The sequence below is a fragment of the Lycorma delicatula genome, chromosome 1 (assembly GCF_047948215.1).
Source record: "Lycorma delicatula isolate Av1 chromosome 1, ASM4794821v1, whole genome shotgun sequence".
In the NCBI taxonomy this organism is placed as follows: Eukaryota; Metazoa; Arthropoda; class Insecta; order Hemiptera; family Fulgoridae; genus Lycorma; species Lycorma delicatula.
In genome coordinates this window covers 372,975,500-373,001,738 of record NC_134455.1, presented here as the reverse complement: position 1 = coordinate 373,001,738, position 26,239 = coordinate 372,975,500, and the positions used below count along the sequence as shown (strand labels likewise).

Here is a 26,239-nt window from a genome sequence, read left to right as displayed (position 1 = left end):
TTGACTGGTTTGATGCAGCTCTCCAAGATTCCCTATCTAATGCCAGTCGTTTCATTTCGGTATACCCCCTACATCCTACATCCCTAACAATTTGCTTTACATATTCCAAATGTTGCCTGCCTACACAATTTTTTCCTTCTACCTTACCCTCTAATATTAAAGCGACTATTCCAGGATGCCAACCCAGAGATGTTTTTTGGATCTAAGAGTATTTTCTATTTTGACTGCCAATTAAATTACATTTAAATAAAATTAATGAACTTGTAATAAGTAAGGAAAGGAAAAAACTCCATCTGATCATACATATCATCAATAATGTAATATATAAATAAGTGATAACTGCACCATAGATGCATTTTTTATTTTATTTTTTTATATTTGAATTAGACTTTTTAAGTTGCATTGATACTATAATTACTGATCACTAAAAAATATCAAAATTTGCATCCAGCATTCTTAACTGTAGTGATCTAACGGAGCCATTCCCTATTAATGTGTTAATTAACTATTATTTAAACTGTTTCAAAATCAAGAACAAAAATAAATTTTAAGATTGAAAGGTCAATTTAAATGCTCAATTTTGTTTTATTATTTGTCAGTTACAAGGTTCACATACTAGTAAAGCATTTTCAGTTTAAATTTACATAGAAAAAAGGAGTTGCTTAATTTTATTTTAGTTTGTTTGGGTTTTAATAAAATCTGGGTAAGAAGATTTATTTGTAGCTGTGGAGCTTTCAGTTTAACAAATATACTTTTTTCTTAAATTATCAATAAACATTGCAAAAAGAAACAATATTCCTTACGTAAATATTAAATTAAACACATCGATAGTTTAATTTTATATTTTAATTTAGGTAAATCTTATTTCAAAAGAAAGTTTTTAACATGTATCAAGAAAAAGTGCAATTGTACATTTGACACTGTAACATCAGATTTTCACATTGAAAAATTAAATAAACATTAAAAAAAATTTTATGTCCTTCATGAAAATATGTATTTAATTGTTGTTAAGCATGTCTGTGAAAAGTGTCTACAAAAGGCCTAACTCAAGCAGTCAGGAGTGTAGGAAGAGACCACCTTCATCCACTTCAGTGACGATTTCCACTCCCTGCACAGTGGTTTGAAAGTATTGAAATTGATAATTAGTAAAAGAGTAGTCAAAGGGGTTTGCTTATTCAACTACAACTGCTGTAATAGTTGCAGATAGTTTATGGTTCAATCATTAACATTAGTATTTTTTCAAGTTTTCAAGAAGAATTTTTAAAAATGTACTATATCTGATCATATTTTAGTTTTATAAAGAAATTATGCCTGCACATTTTATTTTGAGCACAAAAGTAAATGCATGTAATGTGTATGACATTGATATGCGTAATGCAGGCTGATTATATGACTTATTCAGGTTTGAGAACCTTAGTTTCAAACTCATTTATTATTGAAAAGATTTTTTACATCAACCTTTCTCTTATGAAGATAATTAAAATACTACTAGCACTCAAGTGTGTTTACTATTTATTGTATTTTAACAAGTCTCCCTCTTCCCTGATGGGTTAAAATTAAAAAAAAAAAAAAATTATAAAATTGTATTTGGAATTAGTAGAACTTGTGGAAGGTGTTACCTTGCTCTACCAATGTTGTACATCATTTTTATTGTTATGAATAGTGAATGATTTATGTAATTTGCATTTATCTCAATTTTTACAATTTTTTTGTAGAGGTATTGCTGTTCAAATGAAGGAAACTGTGAGTGGTGTTCCATCTTTCACTCTACCACCTGAGTTAGGATTACTTCAAAACTATCCATCAATTTTATGTAGTCATGTTCTAAACCCTCAAAGTGAAGATTTAATTTTAGATATGTGTGCTGCACCAGGCAATAAAACTACACACATTGCTTCATTAATGAAAGGAAAGGTAATTTCAATGTGAGATTTATTTTTATTTAAATTGTTGATTTTTTAATTTAGCAATATTATTGCATAAATATTTATTTTGTTGCTGAGGTTGTCACTGTAATTTCCTCGTAGGTTTTTTTTACTGCTATTTGTATCAATTTGAAATTTTTTGGCTATACATCTAATATGGTGGAAAGTAATATTTTTATAGGATAATTAACAATTAACCCACCGGTTTGGTCTAATGGTGAACGCATCTTCCCAAATCAGCTGATTTGGAAGTCAAGAGTTCCAGCATCCTGTAAAGTCAGTTATTTTTACATGGATTTGAATACTAGATCATGGATACTGGTGTTCTTTGGTGGTTGGGTTTCAATTAACTACACATCTCAGGAATGGTCGAACTGAGGCTGTATAAGACTACACTTCATTTACATTCATACATATCATCCTCATTCATCCTCTGAAGTATTATCTAAAAGGTAATTACCGGAGAGGCTAAACAGGAAAAAGAAAGAAAGGATAATTAAAATTTATATGTAAAAAGTAACATTTTGTTGGGGATTGTCATTTTTTATATCTCTTGTTTATAAAATAGCTTTAATGGTATGATGATATAACGCATGACAACTCAACCAACACAGCCATGTGTTGCTGTGTGTGTGACGCAACTGGCTGCACTTGCTTTTGGTTACTTGACTAAAAACAAATAATAAAAAATGAGAAATGAAGTACATCACTTCTTTGTGGTGTTTGTTGAATAGTGCTAATTGTTTGCTCATCATTAGATCTCCATGAGAATTGGAAAAACCAGACCGAATAGGTAATTGTTGAAATATTTCATCAGGTACCTGGCAAAAGAACGGATTGCTGAGGGAATTTAATATTTCATTTAATAGTTCATTTTTTAGTAGTACATCGTTTGATGGGACTATCATGTGGTATTCCCATAAGTGGCATCCTAACTGAGGCAAGAACAAGGCTGAGAGATGCCTTTTGTGAGGTTCTGAAGATGACCTTCGGTAAAGCCCATAATAGCTAGGTGTGGAGGGGATGGTGTGTCATGGCGACCAAAACTGCCACATGGAGGGTGTCTTCCCCTTCGGGGTCAGGATGTGCAGAATACTTTCTTTACCTGTACAAAGGATGGATAACCATCAATAATTACTATTTTTAAAATGAGGGCCAACTGTTCTTAACACTTTGACTACCGACTATTACGATCAGAGTGACTCGGCTGCATTCGGGAGCACCACCCTCTGTGATCAGAGTAGTGGTAGCTAATCATTTCTACTACTGTACTATGAGTTTGGTGTACCTGAAGCGACTGTTTTGCTGTTGTGGTGTTATTGAAAAGTTGTGGTTTAGTACATATTATAGTCGGTTATGTATTTTTTCTTCAACACTGTACAGTTTTAGCTTAAAATGGATGACACACTAGGTCTTTCTGGACTCCACGCATGAACAAAAACTCTACTTCTGATAGAAATAAAATGTTAAATAGTGAAAAATTACTGCGATATTTAGAAGATAGTTAGAAAAATTTAGAAGACTATTTAGATGAGTATTTTCCGGGTTCAAAAACTTTGAGTACCAGTTCTGTGAGTGAAGCTGAGGTTCTCAATGATAAAGCTGAGTAATGAAAATATAAAGGTTAGAAATCAGTAGAAAGATGCAGGTACATTAAAGTAATTTATATTTACAAAACAACAAGAAATGCATATTCCAATTCCAATTGACGCCAAGCCTATAGACTTTTTTCAAATGCTTGTTGACAATTTTTTGCAACTATTGTCCAGTTTACTAATGAATATGCCATAGAAGTTTTGTCTACAAGCAAAGATGAAATCCTATATTACAGATTGGAAGGATGTTACTCTTGTAGAGTTAAAAATATTTTTAGCCTTACTGCCTTACATTGACACCATTTCATTATCTCGTCTCAGTGACTATTGGATGACTGATCCACGTTTTGACACACCAGTTTTAGAAAGTACATGTCCTGAAACAGATTTTTTTTTATTTTTAGGTGTTTACATTTCTCATCTGTCAGCAATAATGCTGTTGACTGTCTACAAAAGATAAGGCTAGTAATAGACTTTTTTAATAATAAAGTGATAAAGATTTATTACCCAGGCAAAGAATTATCTCTAGATGAGTCCATGGTTTTCTGGCATGGTCATTTAGTATTCCACCAATATATAAAAAACAAGCATCATTAATTTGACATGAAATTGAATATAGTAACTGAATCAAATGGTTTGGTTCTTAAAATTCATGTACATAAAGGGGCTACAGACATTTTAGGTGGTTACTAGTCATTGAGAAAAGGTAGTGATGCATTTATTGCAAGAAAATCTAGGTAATGGTCGTGTAGTGTGACAATATAATTTTGGTAGCATGGGTCTAGCTACCAAATTACTTGACCAAGACACATGCTGTATCGGTACTCTTAGAACTGATGGGAAAAATAATCCACAAGATTTAATGTCCAAAAAACTAAAAAAAGAAGAACACAAATCATGTTCTGTAATGGAGTTGACATTGACAAATGTCATGACAAGTGTACTACTGTTAATTCTATTACCACTGATTTTGGGAATGAAATGGGCCTTTTCACAAACAAAAGAGGAACTGTGATGGAGAAGCAAGTAGCTGTATTAAATTAAAATAAATTTATGTTTGGAATAGATGGACAAGATCAAATGATGGTGTAATACCTTTGTAGTAGAAAAACATTCGATAGTACAAAAAACTTTTTATCCATATTTTGCAACATTTGTTAAAGCATACTTTTTATGTTCTAAGTACGTTGCATGGTCATTTTTATGATTTTCGACTAGAAATAATAAGAAGCTGGTTATCCTTTCATATGGCACTAAATATCCATCCAGTTGCCAAAACTGCAGAAAATGGTACCGCCCACTGCATCAGTAAAATTGAAAAAAACAGTAAGATTCTTTACTCACAATTTTTCACTCACATCCAGTTTTATTATAAGTATTTCTTATTCTTATTTAAAATCTATTCTGTTTTTTTTTTATATTACTATTATGTTTATCTATATATTTACTGTATGTGTGTGATTAACCTTCCACAGATGGATAAGAGTACTGACTGCATTGTCAGTTAATCAGCATTTTAAATAATTCATTATCCTCAATTAAAAGAGTACTATTGTCATGTATAAAAGATTATGAAAAATTACTATTCATTATTATAATATTAAAAAAAAAATAGCAAAGCAGTTTCTTAATTTTTGAAGTATGTTAAAAAGTATTCTTTTGGAAATTTTGAGCTGAAATTTTATTGTTTGTATTGGATTTCATGTCTGTAATTTTTCTCATTTTTGTTTATTTTTTAACATTTTAACAAATCTCTTTATTTTTATTGTGCAAAAAAGGTTTTGGAAATTTTGATTTATACCTAATGAAAATGTTACACTAGTGACAAATTTTATATAAATTCAGTGTTTTCAGTTTTTTTTTGTTTGTGTGCTTTAAAAATTTTACATTTTAAAATTTCTTTCAGCTATCTTAAACTGGTTATTTTCATTAAGTATTTTTCACATTAGATTGGCAAACAAAAAAATATAAGAAGAAAAGACCCATTTCTAATGATTCATATTAAAGAAAAAAGTGAATTCACATTCCAATGAGTTCCAAAACCCCTACACATTGGATATAGTAGTACAAAATTTATATATTCAGTAATTTTGTTACTTAGTTTCTTATATAGAATGATTTAACACTTATTATGTATGTCAAAGGATAACGTATGTCTACGGAATAATATTATTCGATTTGTTTCTCCCAACCCAACAAGACCAAAGAACCAAATATACTAAATTATTCAAGATATAGTAATTGTACTATTTAAGTGAACTTATCTCATCTATCACAAAATTTTGTTTCATATATAATAAAAGTACAGTCATAATTATTATTGCAATTCACATATCTCCTTTATTAAATCATTGTTTAATATTATTTTATTATGTTATATATTAAATCAGCATTTTTTCCAGTACTTTTAACTTGTGTCTGTTCTGGATTGAATACCAATTAATGGTCTTAATCAAACCAATTCTATATTGAAGACCATTTTGGGGTGACAGACCTTAGTGTCTTAATTTATGTATTGTTTTTATTTTACAGCTTTGTTTGTTTCTCACCTAGTCTCTTCTCATTCTTTATTATTTTCTTAGAATGGAATAAAAATGTTATTATTTTTATCTGATGTAGTAGGAGTGTAGCATGAAAATTTCGTAAAGGGGTCAGTCTGTGTTAATTACCTATTGTAAATAAAACAATTTTTAAAAATAAGTTTAAGAACTTGAAATAGATTGTGATTATGTTAAGTATACATGCTAGCTTATTTTTTTACAGGGTCAAATAATTGCTTTAGATAAAACTGAGAAGAAAATTGAAAGGATAAAAGAAAACTGTAAAAATCAACATTTGAATAATGTATCTGCTTATGTATTTGATGCAACAAAAGCTTTTGATGGTAATTGTATAACTGAAAGATGCCGAGTGAAAGCACCACCATATAATGAAAATACTTTTGATCGCATTTTGTTAGACGCACCATGTAGTGCATTAGGTCAGCGACCTCAACTTTCTCAGTCACTTTCATTTAAGCAAGCAGATTCATTTCCTTTATTACAGAAAAGACTTTTTAAAGCAGTAAGTTCAACATCAGTAATTTTATTTATCTATAAATGTTTGCATCTCAAAAGAAAGAAAGATTGGTAATTTTATATTATACTGGTTGAATATTTGCAAATATACTTTTACGTATCACTTTTATTTTTTAAGCACTTTTAATATTGAGAAATAAAGTTTTTTATGATGCTGTGCACAAAAGTCAGCTGAATGAGATTTAAGCTGGTTTACACTGCAATTTTCAATGTGTACTGCTGAGGGTCGAGTTACTTCTTGATTTGAAGCAAGTTAGAGAATTCACTAGGTATGAAGTCTGGGGTATAAGGGGCTTGTCCAAAAAATCCCCATTGTGTTTGTTGAACCTTCTGAACAGTTTGACTAGCTGAATGAGAATAATTATTAACGTCAGCATTCCACATCACTAATTCTAAACAACATATTTAAGTTTTGATAGTATATCATATACTCTTTTATGATTGTTATTTCCATAGAATTCAATTTTTGTAAATGCCAGTTCACCTACCACCGTAAAGGAAGACATTCACCTTGTGATGATTCTGGTTGCCACACCATCCCATTCATTCCTAGTCCTAATGGGCTTTACGATGGGGAGGTCATCTTTTAGACCTTCTAAATCTGATTACATATCACAGTCATCAGTTTGGCCTCTTGTCAGGATGTCCCTAATGTAAATACCTCGGCACACTTTTTCATCAGTGTGTTTACTCAACTTTACTGTCACCTTTGTACTAGGCTTCTTCCAATTTCGCTTATCTATTCTAATTTGTAGCCCTCTCAAGTAACTGATTAACCATTTTATGAAACCGCAATCCCTGTACCTCTCTGTAACACTGAAGAACACAAAATAACCATTTCCCATTACTAAATTCCAAACTAGACTGCACTATTAAATATTTATTTTTTGTACTAGAAACATTTAAATTCTGTTCTCATACCTCTTAAACAAGTGTTGATTGCAACAATAACAATTTTGTCCTACAGTTACCCAAATTCATCTCTTAATTTGTCAAAGACAATTAAGAAATTCAATTTGGAAATTCTAACAAGAAGCACCAAAACTCTCTCTGATCTGGTCTGCTTTTGGGAGCAAGATCATTCACCCTCCCATACCACAGCTCCATCACAGAATTCCTAACACAATCAGAATTTTGCAGCAGGTCTTGAAAACATTTTATTTTTAAAGATCCTGTAGACTTCACTCTGAAATGGATCGAAATTCCATGGCAAGAACACCACTTGTAATTAACTAGTGTTTCAGCATTGCATTTGTCAAACATGTACATTCACCTAAAAAACTTTATTTGTCTCAAATTAGCTCTTCTATTTTTCTTTTCATCACAAAATCTGTATAATCTCCAAAAAATTAATTTCACCATTATCTTACTTTTACTTCTCCCTTTACATAGATTCAAAATAATTTTTATTTAAAAATAATGTTACAGACCAATCCAACAAGTTATGAGTTTATTTATCATGGGTATCATTACTCATCATCAAGGAAGAGTAAATAACAGACTGATAATAAAATGATTGAATGCTATCTACAGAATCCGTTGCTTTTTGCAGTGTGATTGTAATCACTCTTACAAGTCATTTCCTGTGAACAGTTTTATTTTGTACTTTATTCCTTGTATATATTAATGTTCTTTTAATAATGTGAAATTCACTGGTTTATGTATAAAATTTATTGTCTACACAGATTTTTACATACTGAAAAAGAAAAAATTCCAGTTAACAGAACAAATATAAGTGTGGGACTATCTGAAAAATACTGATTTTACTGTAAAAAGCCATTAAAGTGTTAAAAAAAGCACAATGTCATTTTTTCATCTGAATGGATGATTTCATTTGATTTTTCAAAAAACAAAATCTCAGGTCCAGTATAAAAACAAAAATTACTGCTAGTTAAACTCACAAGTTATACACACACATACACACACTATATATATATATATATATATATATATATATATATATATGCACGTACACATATACATTTAGATCCAGAAGTTGTGCACATAAAAATTAAAGTGTCTACAAATAGTAGTATAGTCGAAAATGTTCTATTGGCTACCACAAGATAGCACCATGGATATTAACAACAACAGACCTAGATGCCATTGTGATATATCTTGCAATAGTACTTTGTTTATTGTTTGGTAAACATGTCGCTTTCTGAAGAAAAATAAATTGTTGAATGTTGTTTTTCCAGTTGTTCATATGCACGTGTTGTAGGCAAATTTCATTGGAAATTTATGGATGTGGCAGTGCCTAACAATTTGACCATAACAAGATTAATCACCTATTTTAGAGAATGTGGATCAGTTGCAGACAAGAAGAGAACCGGGAGACCAGCTTTTTGACCAATGCTAAACTGGCTGAGGTTAAGAATGTGATATGTAGTGTTCACCTTCAAAAAGGTTGAGGAGACTACCTGCGCACTCTGATTTCATATGGAAGTATTCAGAGAGCGATGAAGCAGTTACACTTTCATGCACATCATATTCGCAGTGTTCAGGAATTGAAGGAGCCGGTTAACAAAAAGCGCGTAGTGTACTGTACATGGTTTCAGTCATTTGTTGAAAACCATGGAGTTGCAGAGCGTGTCTGTGTTTTCTTCACTGATGAGGCATGGCTTCACCTTAGTGGCTATGTGAACAGTCACTATATAATTTGGTCAATTGAAAATCCACATGTGTTACATGAAAACCGCTTACACTGTAACCATTATTAATTTTGTCTAAAATAGGCTCATAGGGCAAAGTTGGTTACTTTGTTAGTATTATATACTTTTTATTTTATAAATTTTGTGTTACGTCGATAGACAATTTTAAAAATGCGAGGTTAAATGAATTTATTCAGAGAAGACTGATGTGGATAATCATTACATAATTAGATAAGAATAAACTATTTTTTGATGATTCAATTCTTATCACTCATTCTTGCTAAATTTTATCATAGTATGACATCATGCTTGCAATGGGAACAAACTTATCCCACAGAAAGCACTTTCCCACAGAAAGTGTTACGCATTCACATAGACTTATAATGCTAAGGTATGGTGGTAGGGTTATATCGGGAGACCATAGACAAGATGCAGTTTATGTTCAGATTTGTCAGTGTGAGCTTCAGTGCAGTGATTTTGTTCGTAAAACCGTTCAAAAAATTATAATTTATGTTTTATTCTGGATACAGGTGTGAGAAACTTTATTATTAAAGGCCTCTCCGCAACAATATTTCAATGGATCCATTACAATAATACTAATCCGTTGACTATTTAATAAAGAACTATTAAAAATGATACTTGTTATATTGATAAATTATATTCAAAATTACAACTAGAATTAATTTCAGATTGGCCAATTCCATATTAGTATTAATAAAACAATTTGAGAAATTCTAATATGTGAATATCAAAGTTCATGTAGATAAGGCTTCTACGAATTTCAAGAAGATTAATAATGGATGTTCTGAGTCAAACATTCATTAAGCAAAAGAGTTTGTTTTGTATGTTCTTATTATTTGTTTTTATTTTTTTATATATATAAATAGTTAGTTTCATAACGAATAAATAATGTATAATTATTCATTATAATGTATAATGGTAAATAACTTAGGGCTCTAGCTAAGTTTAAGTTTTATGTTAGAATTCTCAATTTTTCATTATTATGTAATTTTATTTAAAAGGATAACTAAGCTATTAAATATAAATTTCTGATTTTAATTGAATGATTAATTTTGAGACTCCTTTACTCATGTTTACACTAAATCGGATCTATCTGACAGTATGGTATTCCAATTAGATTTTAAAGAGAGCAATCTTAGGATATAAACTTTTGAAGCAGCATAGTCTTAGTACATTGTTTTGCAAATCCCAACATTATTAAATTCATTTTTTTAAACAAATTCTTTAAAAATTAGTATTTTATTTTTTTTTTTATGTTTTTTTTTATGTATAGAAGCTTACAACTCTCTCAAAAAATGGAAGTGCAGTGTGCCATATCATGTTGTCGAATAGTGGGCCCCATTTCTTTAAAACTACAGTGAATAGTGTTATATACCAAGACATCATTACATAGTTTATTGTGCTTCTTGAAAATAATGAACGTGATTGTTGGTTCCAGTAGGACAGTGCCACATGTCACATCTAATGAAACCATGCATTTCTTGCACGAGTTTTTTGGGAGTGTATCATCTCTAAAGAATTATGGTACCCACATTCTCTTGATTTGATGTCCCCAGATCTCTTGCTGTGATCTTAAAGGAAAGGTCTATAAAAACTGGAGGAACTAAAGATGAATATAACAACGGAGTTTAATATCAGTATACATGTGCTCCACAAAGTTACTTCAAACATGTTATAAAGATTTTCTATATTCATTAGTGAGCGGGGCAGCCATTTTGTGTAAATAAATAAATCTTTAAATATTATTACGTATGTCTTACTTTTTTATTATTTGATGTGCGCGACTTTTGGACTTTTTATACATAATGTACATAAATTTCAGCACTTTTCCTGTTGTTGAGAATATTTCTAGGAGTCTTTTTTAGAGTGGAATTCACATCACAATGTCCTCTCTTTTCTCATTACACTTTTAGCAAGATTTTCAGCTCAGGTAATAACCCAGAAATAACATTGGACCATATCTAAAAATAAGTGCTTTTACAGTACAAAATGTTGAGTTAAAAGGTTTTGGAGTAGGTATGAGAAATGGGCTGACATATTGTCATGATGGATTTCTCACTTGGATGATTTCCTTAGGTTTGGTCTTTTGTGGATACTAGCATCCTGAAGATAATGGCAAACTTCTTGATTTATTTAACCTTCAGAAGTATGTTTACGATGTATAATCGAGCATGTGTATGACTATGCACTGTGCTGAGTCTGTCTCTTGACTGATACTCTTCACAAGGAAAGACAATACGGAATAATAAATATTTCACAATTTTTTATTCTTCAATGTAATTTAAAGATTTTTTTTGGAGCTGTTGTTGAAGTCAGATTTTTCATTTGTTATTTTATATGGTAAAATTATGTTTGAAATGTTGTTTAATACTTAAGAGAAAAAATAAAGAATGAAAAAGAAGTAGATATAAACTTTAATTAAAATGACTTACTCCATTGAACATTATACTTTCACTTCAATAGATATAGTCTCATTTTTACATTTTCAAATAATTTTATTTTTCAATTGTCAACTGTTCACTGGACTATTATAGCTGGGTCTTTGATTTTATCTTTTGTAGCTTGCTTAAAAAGCTCTGTCGTAGTTTTTCTTTCTCTTTTTAAATATCCTTAAAAACATCTTTCATGACTATACTGACTGACATGGTTCTACCCATTCTCCTCATTTGGCTTTAAATTTCTTAAAAAAAGAAAACGATATAAAAAAAACAATTTGCAGTTGTCAAATTGATGTAAATTCAGTAAGTTATTTTGTTTAAAAATTATAGATAATAAAAACAAGTCATTGGCATAATTAGATTAGGTTATCATATGCTTGCAGTATTTTATTTTTTTCTGATTCGTGCTGGTCAAGTTAATTTCTTTATAAAGAAATAAATCCACAGGATATTATTTTCTTCTTTTTTTTAATTTTAATTTGGATTTACTGTTAATAGTTTTAATTTCTATTAGGTGATAATATGGCCACCAGCCTCCATGGAGCGAGTGATAATGTCTCAGCCTTTCATCTGGAAGTCCTGGGTTCGAATCCCGGTCAGGCATGGCATTTTCACTCGCTATAAAATTACCATCTCATCTCATATCTAACTGTGGTCCCAGAGTCTAAAAATCGAAGGTGGTAAATATGGCCGTGGAAATCAAACTATTTCAGTTTGGCTGACAATTTTTGTATTTAAATGTGTTAAATTTTAGTTTTTCGATTTGTTCTTTTTATTATTACAGGATAGTATACAGTTCACTTTACAGTAATTGTTTATGTATGTATATATATATATATATATATTTATATATATTTTTATGTTTAGTTAATGAAATATTATTTATTTATTTATTTCAGAATCTATGTATCAAGGTATTTCCTGTTTATACCAGATAAAAATGAATAATTTTTTATACTTCCATAGTTTTAATTTTGCTTTTATATTTAATTATTTATCAGGTTTAAAGAATCATTGCTTTGTAACCTAATGTAATAAGGATAAAATCAAAACCTAAACCGACAACGATTGTTAACGTCTATATGCCTACAAGCGCCCATGATGATGATGAGGTGGAGTGTGTATACGAAGAGATTGATGAAGCAATTAAACACGTAAAAGGAGATGAAAATTTAATAATAGTTGGAGATTGGAATGCAAGCATTGGAAAAGGCAAGGAAGGAAATATAGTGGGTGAATACGGGCTGGGCAAAAGGAATGAAAGAGGGGACCGACTTATAGAATTTTGCACGAAGTATAATTTAGTAATTGCCAACACCCAATTTAAAAATCATAATAGAAGAATATACACTTGGAAAAAGCCAGGCGATACTGGAAGGTATCAGATAGATTATATCATGGTTAAGCAAAGATTTAGAAATCAACTCGTTGACTGCAAAACTTACCCTGGAGCAGACATTGATAGCGACCATAATTTGGTGATAATGAAATGTAGATTGGGGTTTAAAAACCTGAAGAAAAGGTGTCAGATGAATCGGTGGAATTTAGAGAAGCTTGAGGAAGAGGAGGTAAAGAAGATTTTTGAGGAGGACATCGCAAGAGGTCTGAGTAAAAAAGATAAGGTAGAAAATGTAGAAGAAGAATGGGAGAATGTTAAAAAGGAAATTCTTAAATCAGCAGAAGCAAACTTAGGCGGAATAAAGAGAACCGGTAGAAAAGCTTGGGTTTCAGATGATATATTGCAGCTGATGGATGAACGTAGAAAATATAAGAATGCTAGTGATGAAGAAAGTAAAAGGAACTATCGGAAATTAAGAAATGCTATAAACAGGAAGTGCAAACTGGTGAAAGAAGAGTGGATTAAAGAAAAGTGTTCAGAAGTGGAAAGAGAAATGAACATTGGTAAAATAGAAGGAGCATACAGGAAAGTTAAGGAAAATTTTGGGGTACATAAATTAAAATCTAATAATGTGTTAAACAAAGATGGTACACCAATATATAATACGAAAGGTAAAGTCGATAGATGGGTGGAATATATTGAAGAGTTATACGGAGGAAATGAATTAGAAAATGGTGTTATAGAGGAAGAAGAGGAAGTTGAAGAGGATGAAATGGGAGAAACAATACTGAGATCTGAATTCAAGAGAGCATTAAAAGATTTAAATGGCAGAAAGGCTCTTGGAGTAGACGGAATACCTGTAGAATTACTGCGCAGTGCAGGTGAGGAAGCGATTGATAGATTATACAAACTGGTGTGTAATATTTATGAAAAAGGGAAAGTTCCGTCAGACTTCAAAAAAAGTGTTATAGTCATGATACCAAAAAAAGCAGGGTCAGATAAATGTAAAGAATACAGAACAATTAGTTTAACTAGTCATGCATCAAAAATCTTAACTAGAATTCTATACAGAAGAATTGAGAGGAGAGTGGAAGAAGTGTTAGGAGAAGACCAATTTGGTTTCAGGAAAAGTATAGGGACAAGGGAAGCAATTTTAGGCCTCAGATTAATAGTAGAAGGAAGATTAAAGAAAAACAAACCAACATACTTGGCGTTTATAGACCTAGAAAAGGCTTTTGATAACGTAGACTGGAATAAAATGTTCAGCATTTTAAAAAAATTAGGGTTCAAATACAGAGATAGAAGAACAATTGCTAACATGTACAGGAACCAAACAGTAACAATAACAATTGAAGAACATAAGAAAGAAGCCCTAATAAGAAAGGGAGTCCGACAAGGATGTTCCCTATCTCTGTTACTTTTTAATCTTTACATGGAACTAGCAGTTAATGATGTTAAAGAACAATTTAGATTCGGAGTAACAGTACAAGGTGAAAAGAGATGCTACGATTTGCTGATGATATAGTAATTCTAGCCGAGAGTAAAAAGGATTTAGAAGAAACAATGAACGGCATAGATGAAGTCCTACGCAAGAACTATCGCATGAAAATAAACAAGAACAAAACAAAAGTAGTGAAATGTAGTAGAAATAACAAAGATGGACCGCTGAATGTGAAAATAGAAGGGGAAAAGATTATGAAGGTAGAAGAATTTTGTTATTTGGGAAGTAAAATTACTAAAGATGGACGAAGCAGGAGCGATATAAAATGCCGAATAGCACAAGCTAAACGAGCCTTCAGTAAGAAATATAATTTGTTTACATCAAAAATTAATTTAAATGTCAGGAAAAGATTTTTGAAAGTGTATGTTTGGAGTGTCGCTTTATATGGAAGTGAAACTTGGACAATCGGAGTATCTGAGAAGAAAAGATTAGAAGCTTTTGAAATGTGGTGCTATAGGAGAATGTTAAAAATCACATGGGTGGATAAAGTGACAAATGAAGAGGTATTGCGGCAAATAGATGAAGAAAGAAGCATTTGGAAAAATATAGTTAAAAGAAGAGACAGACTTATAGGCCACATACTAAGGCATCCTGGAATAGTCGCTTTAATATTGGAATGACAGGTAGAAGGGAAAAATTGTGTAGGCAGGCCACGTTTGGAGTATGTAAAACAAATTGTTGGGGATGTAGGATGTAGAGGGTATACTGAAATGAAACGACTAGCACTAGATAGGGAATCTTGGAGAGCTGCATCAAACCAGTCAAATGACTGAAGACAAAAAAAAAAAAAAGTAACCTAATGATTGAACAATAAAAGAACCCTTTCAAAGCCCAATGGTTAAACAATCATACCTTTTTATTATTCCGAGAAAATACGCTATATCTCATTCTGAGAGACTTTCTAGGCATAGTGAACCATCATATTGTTAGGAAATGAAACAATTATTTATCCCTGGTCTGCTCCCTTTCTCTGTTATCAGTCACCCACTCTGATAATGTCCTGATACTTAAATAACAATCCTGTTCTATTTACTAGAATTAAGTTATTATTTATTGCTAATATTAATAAGAGAGAGAAACGGTAAAGGGTGACTGGATGGACAGTCAAGTACGGAGCTATCTCCATACTTTCCGCATCTCTATAGAACCCTGCTTAAAATAAAGTAAATAATATTAATCAGTCAATCGTAGAAGTATGATTAGTATTTAATTTTTGATTATACTGATATTATTTTCTTCAGTAGTTTTCTTATAATTTTCTATCTTCTTGTTTTAATTTTTAGAATAAATTTGGTATATTTCAATTTAATTTTAATTTTTTAATTTCTTGGCCCAGCTTTAGGTAAATCATATTGGTTTGCATGGCATTTCTCCTACCACCACCCCATTTGGTCGCCCTAAAGCATAAGACTGAATGTCTGTGTGATAAATGGCTACTGAGCTGCGAAACAGTTTGGCAACCAGTGTCTTTAATAGCTTCTAAAGCTTTCCTAACAGCATGAGTGGACTAAGCGCATTGCCATACACCACCAGTATACGTGTCGCAACCACTCACTTATCATATATAACTAAAATGGGTGGGCGCACCTGTCAACTACTAAAAATATATATGACTTCAATAAATAAATTTATATCGTCAAGACAGCACTTAGCTGCCACGCCTTGGTCACTGAATGTGAATGGTGAGTATTTATCCACCATTTTAAAGCGCTTGGGAGCTTTAGTTGGCTGGTGGCCAGCCATAATTCTTGGGTAGCTTCCCTTAGCAGCAAGGCAGGAGTTTTTCCCTTAGATAAATTACTTATGCCTGTTAAACAAAGCAACATCATCAAGGAATGCCCATACAGTCAGACAGTGCGACTCTCGCCACATTGACTCACTGCTTGTGAGTGGCCAATTTTCCCCTTTACCTCTAAGTTCCAGGGTGGCCTGAGTTCTAGCGCCCCCAACAGCTGGGCAGTCGAACATCATGTTGTTTCATTCGACTGGACCTCCTCACAAATACATGGCTCATCAGCTGCCAGGAAGATCTGAAACAAATATTGGTTTAAATTCACGTGATTGGAGAGCACTTGGGCTCCCGTTGCCCTTAAAAACGAACTAGAGGTGCTGCATAAATCTATACAAGGATCTACCCTTAATTGTGACATGCCATTCTTGCTGCCATGCACCCATCGCGAGGCTGTAAAGTCTCCTAGGTAAATCATATGTTGATCTTTAACACTGTAATGCATTAAATCTTATATTTAACAAAGTTGTTCTACTTTACACATCAAACATGCACTAGCCTACTTGCAATTTAAGATAACAATCAAGATAAAATGATTTCTGGTACTCCTTACTCCCCATCATAATACAGAGTTTCTGCATTATTTCAGATTTTTCAGGACATCAAGATTAATCAGGTAACATTTAGTACAGAGTAGTTATTTTGATGTTACATATCTCTTTATACACTACAAAAAATTAATTCTACTGATTTTTATCATTTCAGGCAGTTAAATTATTGAAGCCAAATGGTACTCTTGTATTCAGTACATGCACATTATTAGTAACAGAAAATGAAAGTATGGTTAGTTGGGTGCTGAATGAATTTCTAGATCTTCAGCTTGTTCCTGCTAAACTGATTGTTGGAGGTCCTGGCAATAAAAATGTAAGTTAATTTTTTTTTGGATGTATTTAAAAAATAAAAAGTATTTTTTGCGTAAGAATTGAGCCAAAAATGTCTCACTCCTTTATGTTTTTAATTGGTATCAAGAGTTAGAGATCACTAAAGTGACAAATTGAATTTTCCTTGAGAAAAAAACATTACTTTTATGTATTTATTCTTTCTGAAGTGATTCTTTGACTTAACTGGACTCAAAAATTTTCTGTTTATCCTTACACAATTATGTTCAGTAGTTTTAGTTATTGTTATTAAATTCTGTTATATTACATGGGTTGCCCGAAAATAAAGAATGATTGAGCATGTCACATGTCTCCAGCCCTGCTGGTCATTATGGGTGTAAACTCCCTCCACTGCAAGCTCATTGTAAGCTAAACTACAGCGCTACAAATGTGTGTATTTTTTCATGCTTTTAAAAAGCGAGACGAAAAAGAAAAACCTGCCAAATGTGAAGTGCATAGTGTGATTTTAACTTGAAAACATTTCGGCCCATAAACATTTACAGACAAATTAAGGAAGTTTGTGGCGATAGTGTGATGAATGAAGCAGCGGCTAGTAAATGGTGCATTATGTTTGATGAGGGATTAACAAATGTGCATGATGATGACCATCATTATATTCTGGTCAACCATACCTAATCATTGATGAACTCAAGAAAAGTGTTCATGGTAAAAGTGAAAGAGAATAGATTTATGTTAGATGGTTTACAGTTTCTTTCCTGAAATTTGAAGAGCTTTACTTCATCTAATTGTAACAATCCATCTTGGTTACAAAGTTATGAATGCCAAATAGAGATGTTGATTTCTGTCTGATTACAAAAGTCAAAGAATGTAAGCTGCTTTTATTCTCGTTATTCTCAAGATGGTGACAAACTTTCAGATCACATTGTTACTGATGATGAAGTATGGGAAATAATGCACAAGTTAATTGAATGATGAGCTGAAAGAAGTTGTCAATGAATGGTTGAAGAACTGGTTGGCAGAAGTGTACAATGAAGTATAGAAAAAATATTATCACGCTAAAGTGTGAATTTGTATGGTGGCTATGTTGGGATATAGTTTCAATATAAAAAATAAATGTTATATATAAACATTTAAAATAAAAACTGTTTAATTAATTCTTTTCTTGATTTTGTATACCAAAAAATTTATTACTTTCTAAACAGCCCTCATGTAATAGCTGTTATAGTGGTTTTCTATGTACGAAACATTTAGCTCATTACCTTAATTCCCTGTGATAAACTGCTGCAGCTGGTGCTTTTATCTTTTAGTGACACTAGGTTTTTGAGTTTCTGTTTTCAGTAAAGTGTACATAATAGAAATTAACCCTTCACAGGTGGAAACCCATATATGGGTCTCTGAATATGAGCGGCTATTTGTCTTCAAGTAGTTAGATATAAATTCCAAGAGATCATTTCTTTCAATCATTTTGAGATGGGAATTACTGATACAACATGATTGGGAACCATTTTACTTGAGTTATCAGATGAGTTCAATGACCATGCATATGTCACAAGACACATGCATTATTTTTTTGTGTTTTTCGATCATTCTTAAGTATTTGTTTATTTTGTTTACAAACTGTTCCTTCCAAAACTTCATTTGAATTCAAACAAAATTGTTGAGACAAAAATTCAGAATATGAATAAAAATATTTACATTATTATTCTAATAAAACCATATATACTATTCCCTGCCTAGGTGCACTACAAAATTGCTGTTTTTATATTACCATCAACATTATTCTGTTACTATTATTATTCAGTGTTTTTTGCATGAAAAACCGTTTTCGTGTAAGATCTCGTAAAATAATTAAACATTGTTCCTCAACCCGATCGGTGGCAGAATTCAAAATTCAACAATGAATTCAAAAACACAATGTATATTGTGCCTGTTTTTATGCATGAATGCGTGTTTTAAGTTACTTTAAATAGTTTTTGCATGAACTTTTTCTTTTGAAAATGCCTTCTGCTTACAGTCATAAGATATTGCCGCCCATGAAGGGTTAAATAGACAGTGAAGTGGAAATGATGAAGACACTCCTATACAAATAGCACAAATTAGAGTTATCATTCTAGACTTTCTTGTAAAGAAATCATAGTGTATTCACCATAATTGTTATTTCTTAAATCTGTTTTGTTTAATAAATGATTATGTAGGAATTATTTCTGCAAGATAAGAGATTCAACAGCAGTTCATTAGTGACCTACATGTTAAATAACAGGCTAAAACATGACAAAATATTTATTATAAAAATATAATTAAAATAAATAAATAAATTGTTGATATACCAAACACAGCTTCCATATTATAATAAATCATTCAGATATAAAATTGATGCAGAATAGGTACAATTAGTTTCTATTCTATAATCCCTGCTTTCAAACTGATTATAATATGTATTCAGATTTAGAGGATCAAAAAGATGACTTTCCTTCGTTAAAGCACATTGGGGGCTAGGAACTGAGCAGGTGGCTTGGTGGTTACAAGGTGAGTGTCTTCCTGTATGGTGGTCAGGATGTCCATATAATATGTAAGTTTTTAAAGCTAATCATACATAGCTGAAATTTTTAGGGTTCAATGCTATATCTTGCAGCAAGTTCTACGAACAAAACCTGGAACAAACTATTCAGTATTTGAAGATATATATATATATATATATATATATATATTAAAAATGTTCAAAAGCATTCTTATAATAACTGAAATTACGCTCCAGTCTGTAGCAAAACAAAAGCACTATTTCTTAAAAGTGGAACGTTTTTTACGTTGAATTGGGATTAAATCATTTTCCTAATTTTGCTTGATACATATGGAAAACCTTGAATATCACAGGTAGATAGAATATTTTTTCTCTGTTTTGGATAGCATTTGTTTTCTTTCACACTTTTGAATAATGTACAATGTTACATTGTGCCAGTAAAAACATAAACTATTATTATTTCACTACTTTAAAGTTTCTAAGACTTTAGCCATTTCATTATATACTTTTATTCCTTTTAATTTCCTTATGTTAAGTAAAAAAGGAAGGTATTTTCTGGTACAGATTTGTGTGAGTCATGGAAAGGTTATCATGAAGTAAAATTTTACTTTCTTATTTTTGCTTGCATCTATATAAAATAATTTTAATTTTTAAGATTAATACAAATACTTTTTAAAAATCTGCTATTGAGTAAATAACTTTTTTTAATTGAAGTATTATAGACTGCAGTTTAAGTATATATAAATTTTTAATTACTTTGTACAGTTTAGGTATCATGTGAGGTTTGATGAAAAAATTTGCAGAATTTTAGCTTTTCGCAAAAGATTTTTATTTATTCATCATAGTACTTATTTATTCAAAGTACATCTTTTCAGATTAATACATTTGTGGCAGCGCTTTTTCCAAACTTCGAAGCACTTCTAGAATGCAATTTCTGGTATGGTGTTAGCTCCTTTAGCGATTCTGTGTTTATTTCGTCATGTTGACAAAATGTCATCTTTCATGGCTCTTTTCAGTTTGGGGAATAGGAAGAAGTCACAGGGGGGCAATGTCTGGCAAATATGGAGACTGAGGCATAATGGTGTTGTTTTGGCCAAAAATTCTTGAACAAGCAGTGAAGTAAGAGCACGTGCATTATCATGGTGCAATTGCCATAAATTGGGTGTTTTCTTTACTTTTTTGATGTCATTGGTTGTTGTGCTGGGACATCCAGGGTGCTCATCATCTTCGTCTTCATGGTCCTCACCAAAAGCAACATTCAAAATTTCCAATGTGGTGCTTTACTCTATTCCATTCTTAAAGCAAAATTTAATGCAAATTCTTTGTTCCATTTTTTCCTTAAGTTAAAAGTCACTGATCATTACAAAACACATGTAACCTTTTCAACAATAAATTAAGCATCCAATATGGCTACCAATGTTAACATAAAAAAATAATTCTGACAATTGGATTTACAAACCCTGGGAGAATTCAAAATTCCATGTATTTTCTGTATCAAACCTTGCATGTGTCTCTCTATGCTCAATAAAAATAACCTAAAATAAAAATGATTATTTATTTGTCCTGCAATTATCATTGAGTAATACTGTAAATAAAAAGTTTATTTGTGGAAAAAATAAAATGAGTGTAATTCATTTCATTAACACAGATTTATCTACTTAATATTATTCATTTGTAGTAATTTTAACCAATTCTTGATCAATTGGTTTTATTTTTTAACTGGTATTACTGTGGTTGATGTATGTGCATATGTTTATCCCTGATTTCAAAGTTATTTTTAATTTGTTTTTATTGCAGTGTGGTTTGACAGAAGAACAATGCCATTTAGTGCAGAAATTTGGACCATCTTATTGTAATTCAAGTTCAACTCATATTTTCTCTAATTTTTTAAATGTCCTACTAATTCAGAATTTGAATTTATTATTTGCTAATTATAATGAACACTATTTTGAATTTACTAGTTTTCATTTTGCAGTCTAAAACTTACCTTTTTATAATATTTGTCATCTTTAACAATCTAGCTTATTAAGTAGATTTAACATAATATTAAAAAGTCTTGTCTGGTTAAGACAGTAGGGAGTATTATCGCTTTCATTCTGATGTATTCCTTAAAATGTTTCAAGGAGTGGAACCAGAAAACTAGAGGTATGAACTAAGGATATAATGCCAACAGCTGAGGGGATGTTTAATAAATCAGTTTTATGTGGATCACTGAACATAAATATTAGTTATCTTGCAGGGTACAGTTTCTTAACATGTAACAGGCATTTATTAGTAGCTAATGACCATAGCATCCAAAGTTGCTTGCAAGAAATAGATACATAACATGTACGGAAAAGAATGGTGTATGTCTCTACAAGTACAAAAGGAGGTCCTCTATTATGTACCATGAAAACCATGAGAGTACGTTGATCAGAGCAGCATTTTAAAATATAAAGTATGGAAGTGATCATCATTTATTAAATAATAGTGTATTGAATCTAATAAAATTAAACACAGATAAAAATAGTATTAACTGAACAATTTATAAAATAAAAATTTAAAACTATCTGTTTGTCAAATGAAGTCATAAAAGATTCAGGTTAATTTAAAAACTGCCAATTTCCAACGTTGAGTGGTAACATTTCTGTCTTTCATCTGAAGGTTCTGGCTTGTGTCTCCGGTCAGGCATGGTATTTTTTCTTACGCTATAAAAAATTCATTTCATTATCATCTTTCAGCAGCTGCAACAAGGCTAATCATAATAAAATTGCTATTATGCTTTCTCTTCTTCAAGTCAAATACATACAGTCAACACATCTATTCATTGTTCAAAGAGAACAGATTGTAGATGTTAGTCAAAAAAACTTTCAACAAAGTATTATTGTTTTTGAAACAGGAAATTTTAAAAAGATTATTTGATAAAAAAATAACCATAAAGCATACAATTTGTTTTCTTTTGTGTTAAAAACAGTTATGTTATCTGGTTTGACTGTGAATAATGTGTATTTTAAGAATAACTAAATTATTATTTTTCAAAATTAGCATGTTAACAGATTTGAAAAAAAATCTGATGTGGACACCAGATGACTTCCTTGTATGCCTATTAAATTACATACACACATTTTTTTTTAAATGAAAAGTATATAAAATGTTATATCAGTAATAACTTCTGATATTTTTTATTTTTTTATTATTGATGATATTGAACACATAATTTTTATTTCCTAACATGGGATGTAGGATTTTACTCTGTTTTTTTATGCTGAAAATGAATATGAACTCGGAAAGAATATTTCTATCACCCACCATTTTTGAAAATTTTTTTAATTTTAATTAAAAGGATTTATCATTTATCAACGTATAGTTGGCATTTTAAGCTCCTATATTGTATTTTGTTAGCTCATTTTTTATTGTTTAACTTTGTTAACATAATTTGTAAGCTATAAATAAACAGTACTAGACAAAGAAATCATATCATAGTCATATATTATGACATCATATCTAATACTGGAGAGTGAGCCTTCATGGACAAGATTAATAATGTCTGTGCAGGTCAAAACATATAGCTGAAAAACACAGCTGTGTTGTTTGCATTAAGCACTGAACTTGAAAGTTCAGTGTAGTTTGCAGCCACTGAACTTTAAAGCCCAGTAATCTGTCACCCTTCAAAATGTTCATTTAAAATGTACCTTACCGACTGAATATTCTAAGCTGGAGCTCCATCTTGCTGTAAAATGGCAGTTAATTCCATACCAGTAATCATGGCTGAGGAATAAAATAATTTTCAAATCTTACTTAAAAAACGTACAGCCATAAGATACATTTCAGTTATTGCTCCCATCATTACATGTGGTAGGAGGTCTCTGATATCCATAAAGGGGGGCATACCAAAAATACAATCTATTAATCATATAAACGGCACATTTATCAGAGAAAAAACATTGGTTTTTCCATGATTGAACAGAAAAAATGTTTTAGAATTTCGAACAAGTTTCCCCTAAAGCAATGTTCTAATCAGAGAGTTATCAATACAAGCAGGCTTAAAGGATTTAAACCCAAAATCTTCTTTTTCATTATTTCTGAAGTGTTGAACAGGGAATATTTTAACTCTGAAGTAGCTTTTCCTGGTTGACTTGAGGGGATAGTAAACTGGATTCCTCAATATCAGAGCTATTCAGTCAACTGAAAGGATGTCCATATTGTTTCAAATTAAGAATTAAGCCAGTAGAAAAGGCTTTCCCTTTGTATAGAAACATATCAGGAGTGCTACTACTAATGCAGTTTTCATACCAAAATAATGAATGAATCTGTCATGTTTATATGCTTATTCATGCAAACACTAGCAACAAATCTTTCTTAAACTGAATATTCATTTGTCGTACCATTTTAACTTAACTTACACTGCACAAATAAAAATTCTCACTGAACACATGAAAATATCAACTTTTAAGAAACTAATAGTTTGTTGAGTAAATGAGCAGCTCCATTATTAACCTTTGCAATCACCTGGTGACATACAGTGTTACGACTGTATGTTGTATCTTGGAAAGGAACTTTGTGATTACTCTTTTAATTACAATCCAAGGCATATTCTAAGCATGAGTGAAATTTTTCTTTCAAAATTTAATGTTTTACAAGCAATTTAGTTACTGTCTCTGGGTATAAATCATAAAAATTTTTAATCATTTCCTTTCAAAATTTTAAAGTAATATAAACAAGCTGTACACCAATATATCCCTACTGGTGTACTCATACTTACTATGATAAATTTGTATACTTTACTACCATAATTACAAAAATGAAAATCAACTTTCAAAACATGGTGTAGAAGGTATTAACAAATAACAATTTTTAAGTATAATATGAAGATTATATTACCCATAATCTTAACTTATGTATGTGAAATTTCTAAAGCAAGTGAAACTTTAGTACATCAAAACTGCTTATGTCTTGCTTTGATTGAGCTGATCATTAATAAAATCATGAAAATCAAGTTATTTTAATCAAGTCCTTTTCGATTGATAAAACAGCTAGGTGAATAAATTTCATCTGAGAAAGTGTAGATCTCAAATAATTTTTGATTCTTGGTAGTGTGGAAAACAATATTTCAGCTGCACAGTTTGTTGCTGGTGTACATAAATACGCTTTAGGGCAAATAATTATGTTAGCATAAGTCCTGAAAATTTCTTGTTATTAGAAATCTGTTAAGTTGTTAATAGCATTTCTTCAGCGTTGGCAATGTATAATTTGTCTCGAGTTGAAACTGCTTTTAAATGAAGATTCTTCAATACCAGTTCCATAAATTTTCTGATAAAAGATGATGCTGTTGTGGTGATTACCTCGGCATTCAAGCTATATAGACTTGTTAAGAAGCAGAATCTGCTGAGAAACTTGACAGCAATTCTTTTGTTCAAGTCCAAAGAAGCTTATTAAGAATCATATCAAAACTTTCTTGAAAACTATGGCCTGTGTTTTCTTCTTCCTCTTCCTCTCCTGAACCAGGAGAAGAGGAAGATTCATCAAAGAACGTTTTCCTTTTTCTTGATATTTTTAGCCTATCTTCTACACATTCAGTTTCAAGAACAGTTTGGACAATCATATGTGGATGAACCTTTCAGTTCACCCACATATGCAATCAGACATTTGTACAGAATCATAACTAACCGATTTAAATTTATTAAGAATGTCAGACTGCCATAAATGAAGTTTCAGTGCAACCAAGTTTTCTTAACAGCCCCTTTGGCTTTGTTTTTTCATTTTCATCTTAGCTATTGCCAAACTTTTTAGAGCCTTTGCAATTGCCTCAAAATCTCTACTAAGACTTTTTGCATGCCACTTCCTGGCTGACCATCTTGTTATGCTCAGTGATTTTATGGAGAAGTTCTTATCACCAAGCTTGAAAAATGATTCCACTGAGTCGACGAAGAAAAACAATTGTAGAGGCCTTGTAACAAATCAAAGAAAGTTCTAGAAAGATTACAGCACTAGAGCTTACCAAATTAAGGGAATAGGCAGAAGATAGGACATAAAACATTGGATTTCCTTCTATTAGTCTAATTTATTAATCCAGAATAGAACCCAAACATATTTGAAGGTTTTTCAAATGATTGTCCACGGCAATTCTTAATCTATAAGCCATGACCCTAAAGAAATTCAGAAATTGATTAAACGTTCTTTTCTTGTATGGCCTTGATTTTTAAAAAATCTTCAAATTGTTTTTCAGGATATCCAGACTCGCTCACATACCTTAGGATAAAAGACAACTGTCATTATGTGTAACATCAGGAGTTGAATCAACGATTACTGAAAAGTATTTTGAGGTTCTCTTCTTTTAAAATAGTCTCTATAATACTTCTACATATTATTTCAATCAATTCATCACAGATTGTATACAAAAGTCAATATGATTTAACTTCACCAGGATTTCCACGCTTATCAAATTGGGCTTTAAAAGTGTCCATTATTAGCGGAACTAAACAGTTCACCTTCTGCTCTAAAGGCAAGGTGTGATGCTAGCTTCTTGATCATGGCAACCATTCTAAAGTATTTTACTTCTTCAATTTG

At 31.2% G+C, this 26,239-nt stretch overlaps 1 protein-coding gene across 1 annotated transcript; it reads left to right on the top strand.

Moving 5' to 3' along the window:
• Positions 1–885: 885 nt before the first annotated feature.
• On the top strand, positions 886–24,977 carry LOC142317949 (tRNA (cytosine(72)-C(5))-methyltransferase NSUN6-like). The gene is made up of 5 exons (XM_075354482.1): positions 886–908; positions 1,716–1,914; positions 6,284–6,583; positions 17,042–17,200; positions 24,873–24,977. Exons 1-5 carry the CDS (start codon positions 886–888, stop codon positions 24,975–24,977), a joined length of 786 nt encoding a protein of 261 aa, XP_075210597.1.
• The last annotated feature ends 1,262 nt before the right edge of the window (positions 24,978–26,239 follow it).

What these genes read in the sequence shown, in the direction of transcription:
- LOC142317949 (XM_075354482.1), top strand. Translation starts at nt 886, where the DNA reads ATGTATCAAGAAAAAGTGCAATT. An exon ending in TATCAAGAAAAAGTGCAATT is followed by an intron (nt 909 to 1,715) that starts GTACATTTGACA and finishes ATTTTTTTGTAG; the next exon opens with AGGTATTGCTGTTCAAATGA. An exon ending in GAGGTCCTGGCAATAAAAAT is followed by an intron (nt 17,201 to 24,872) that starts GTAAGTTAATTT and finishes TCTTGTTATTAG; the next exon opens with AAATCTGTTAAGTTGTTAAT.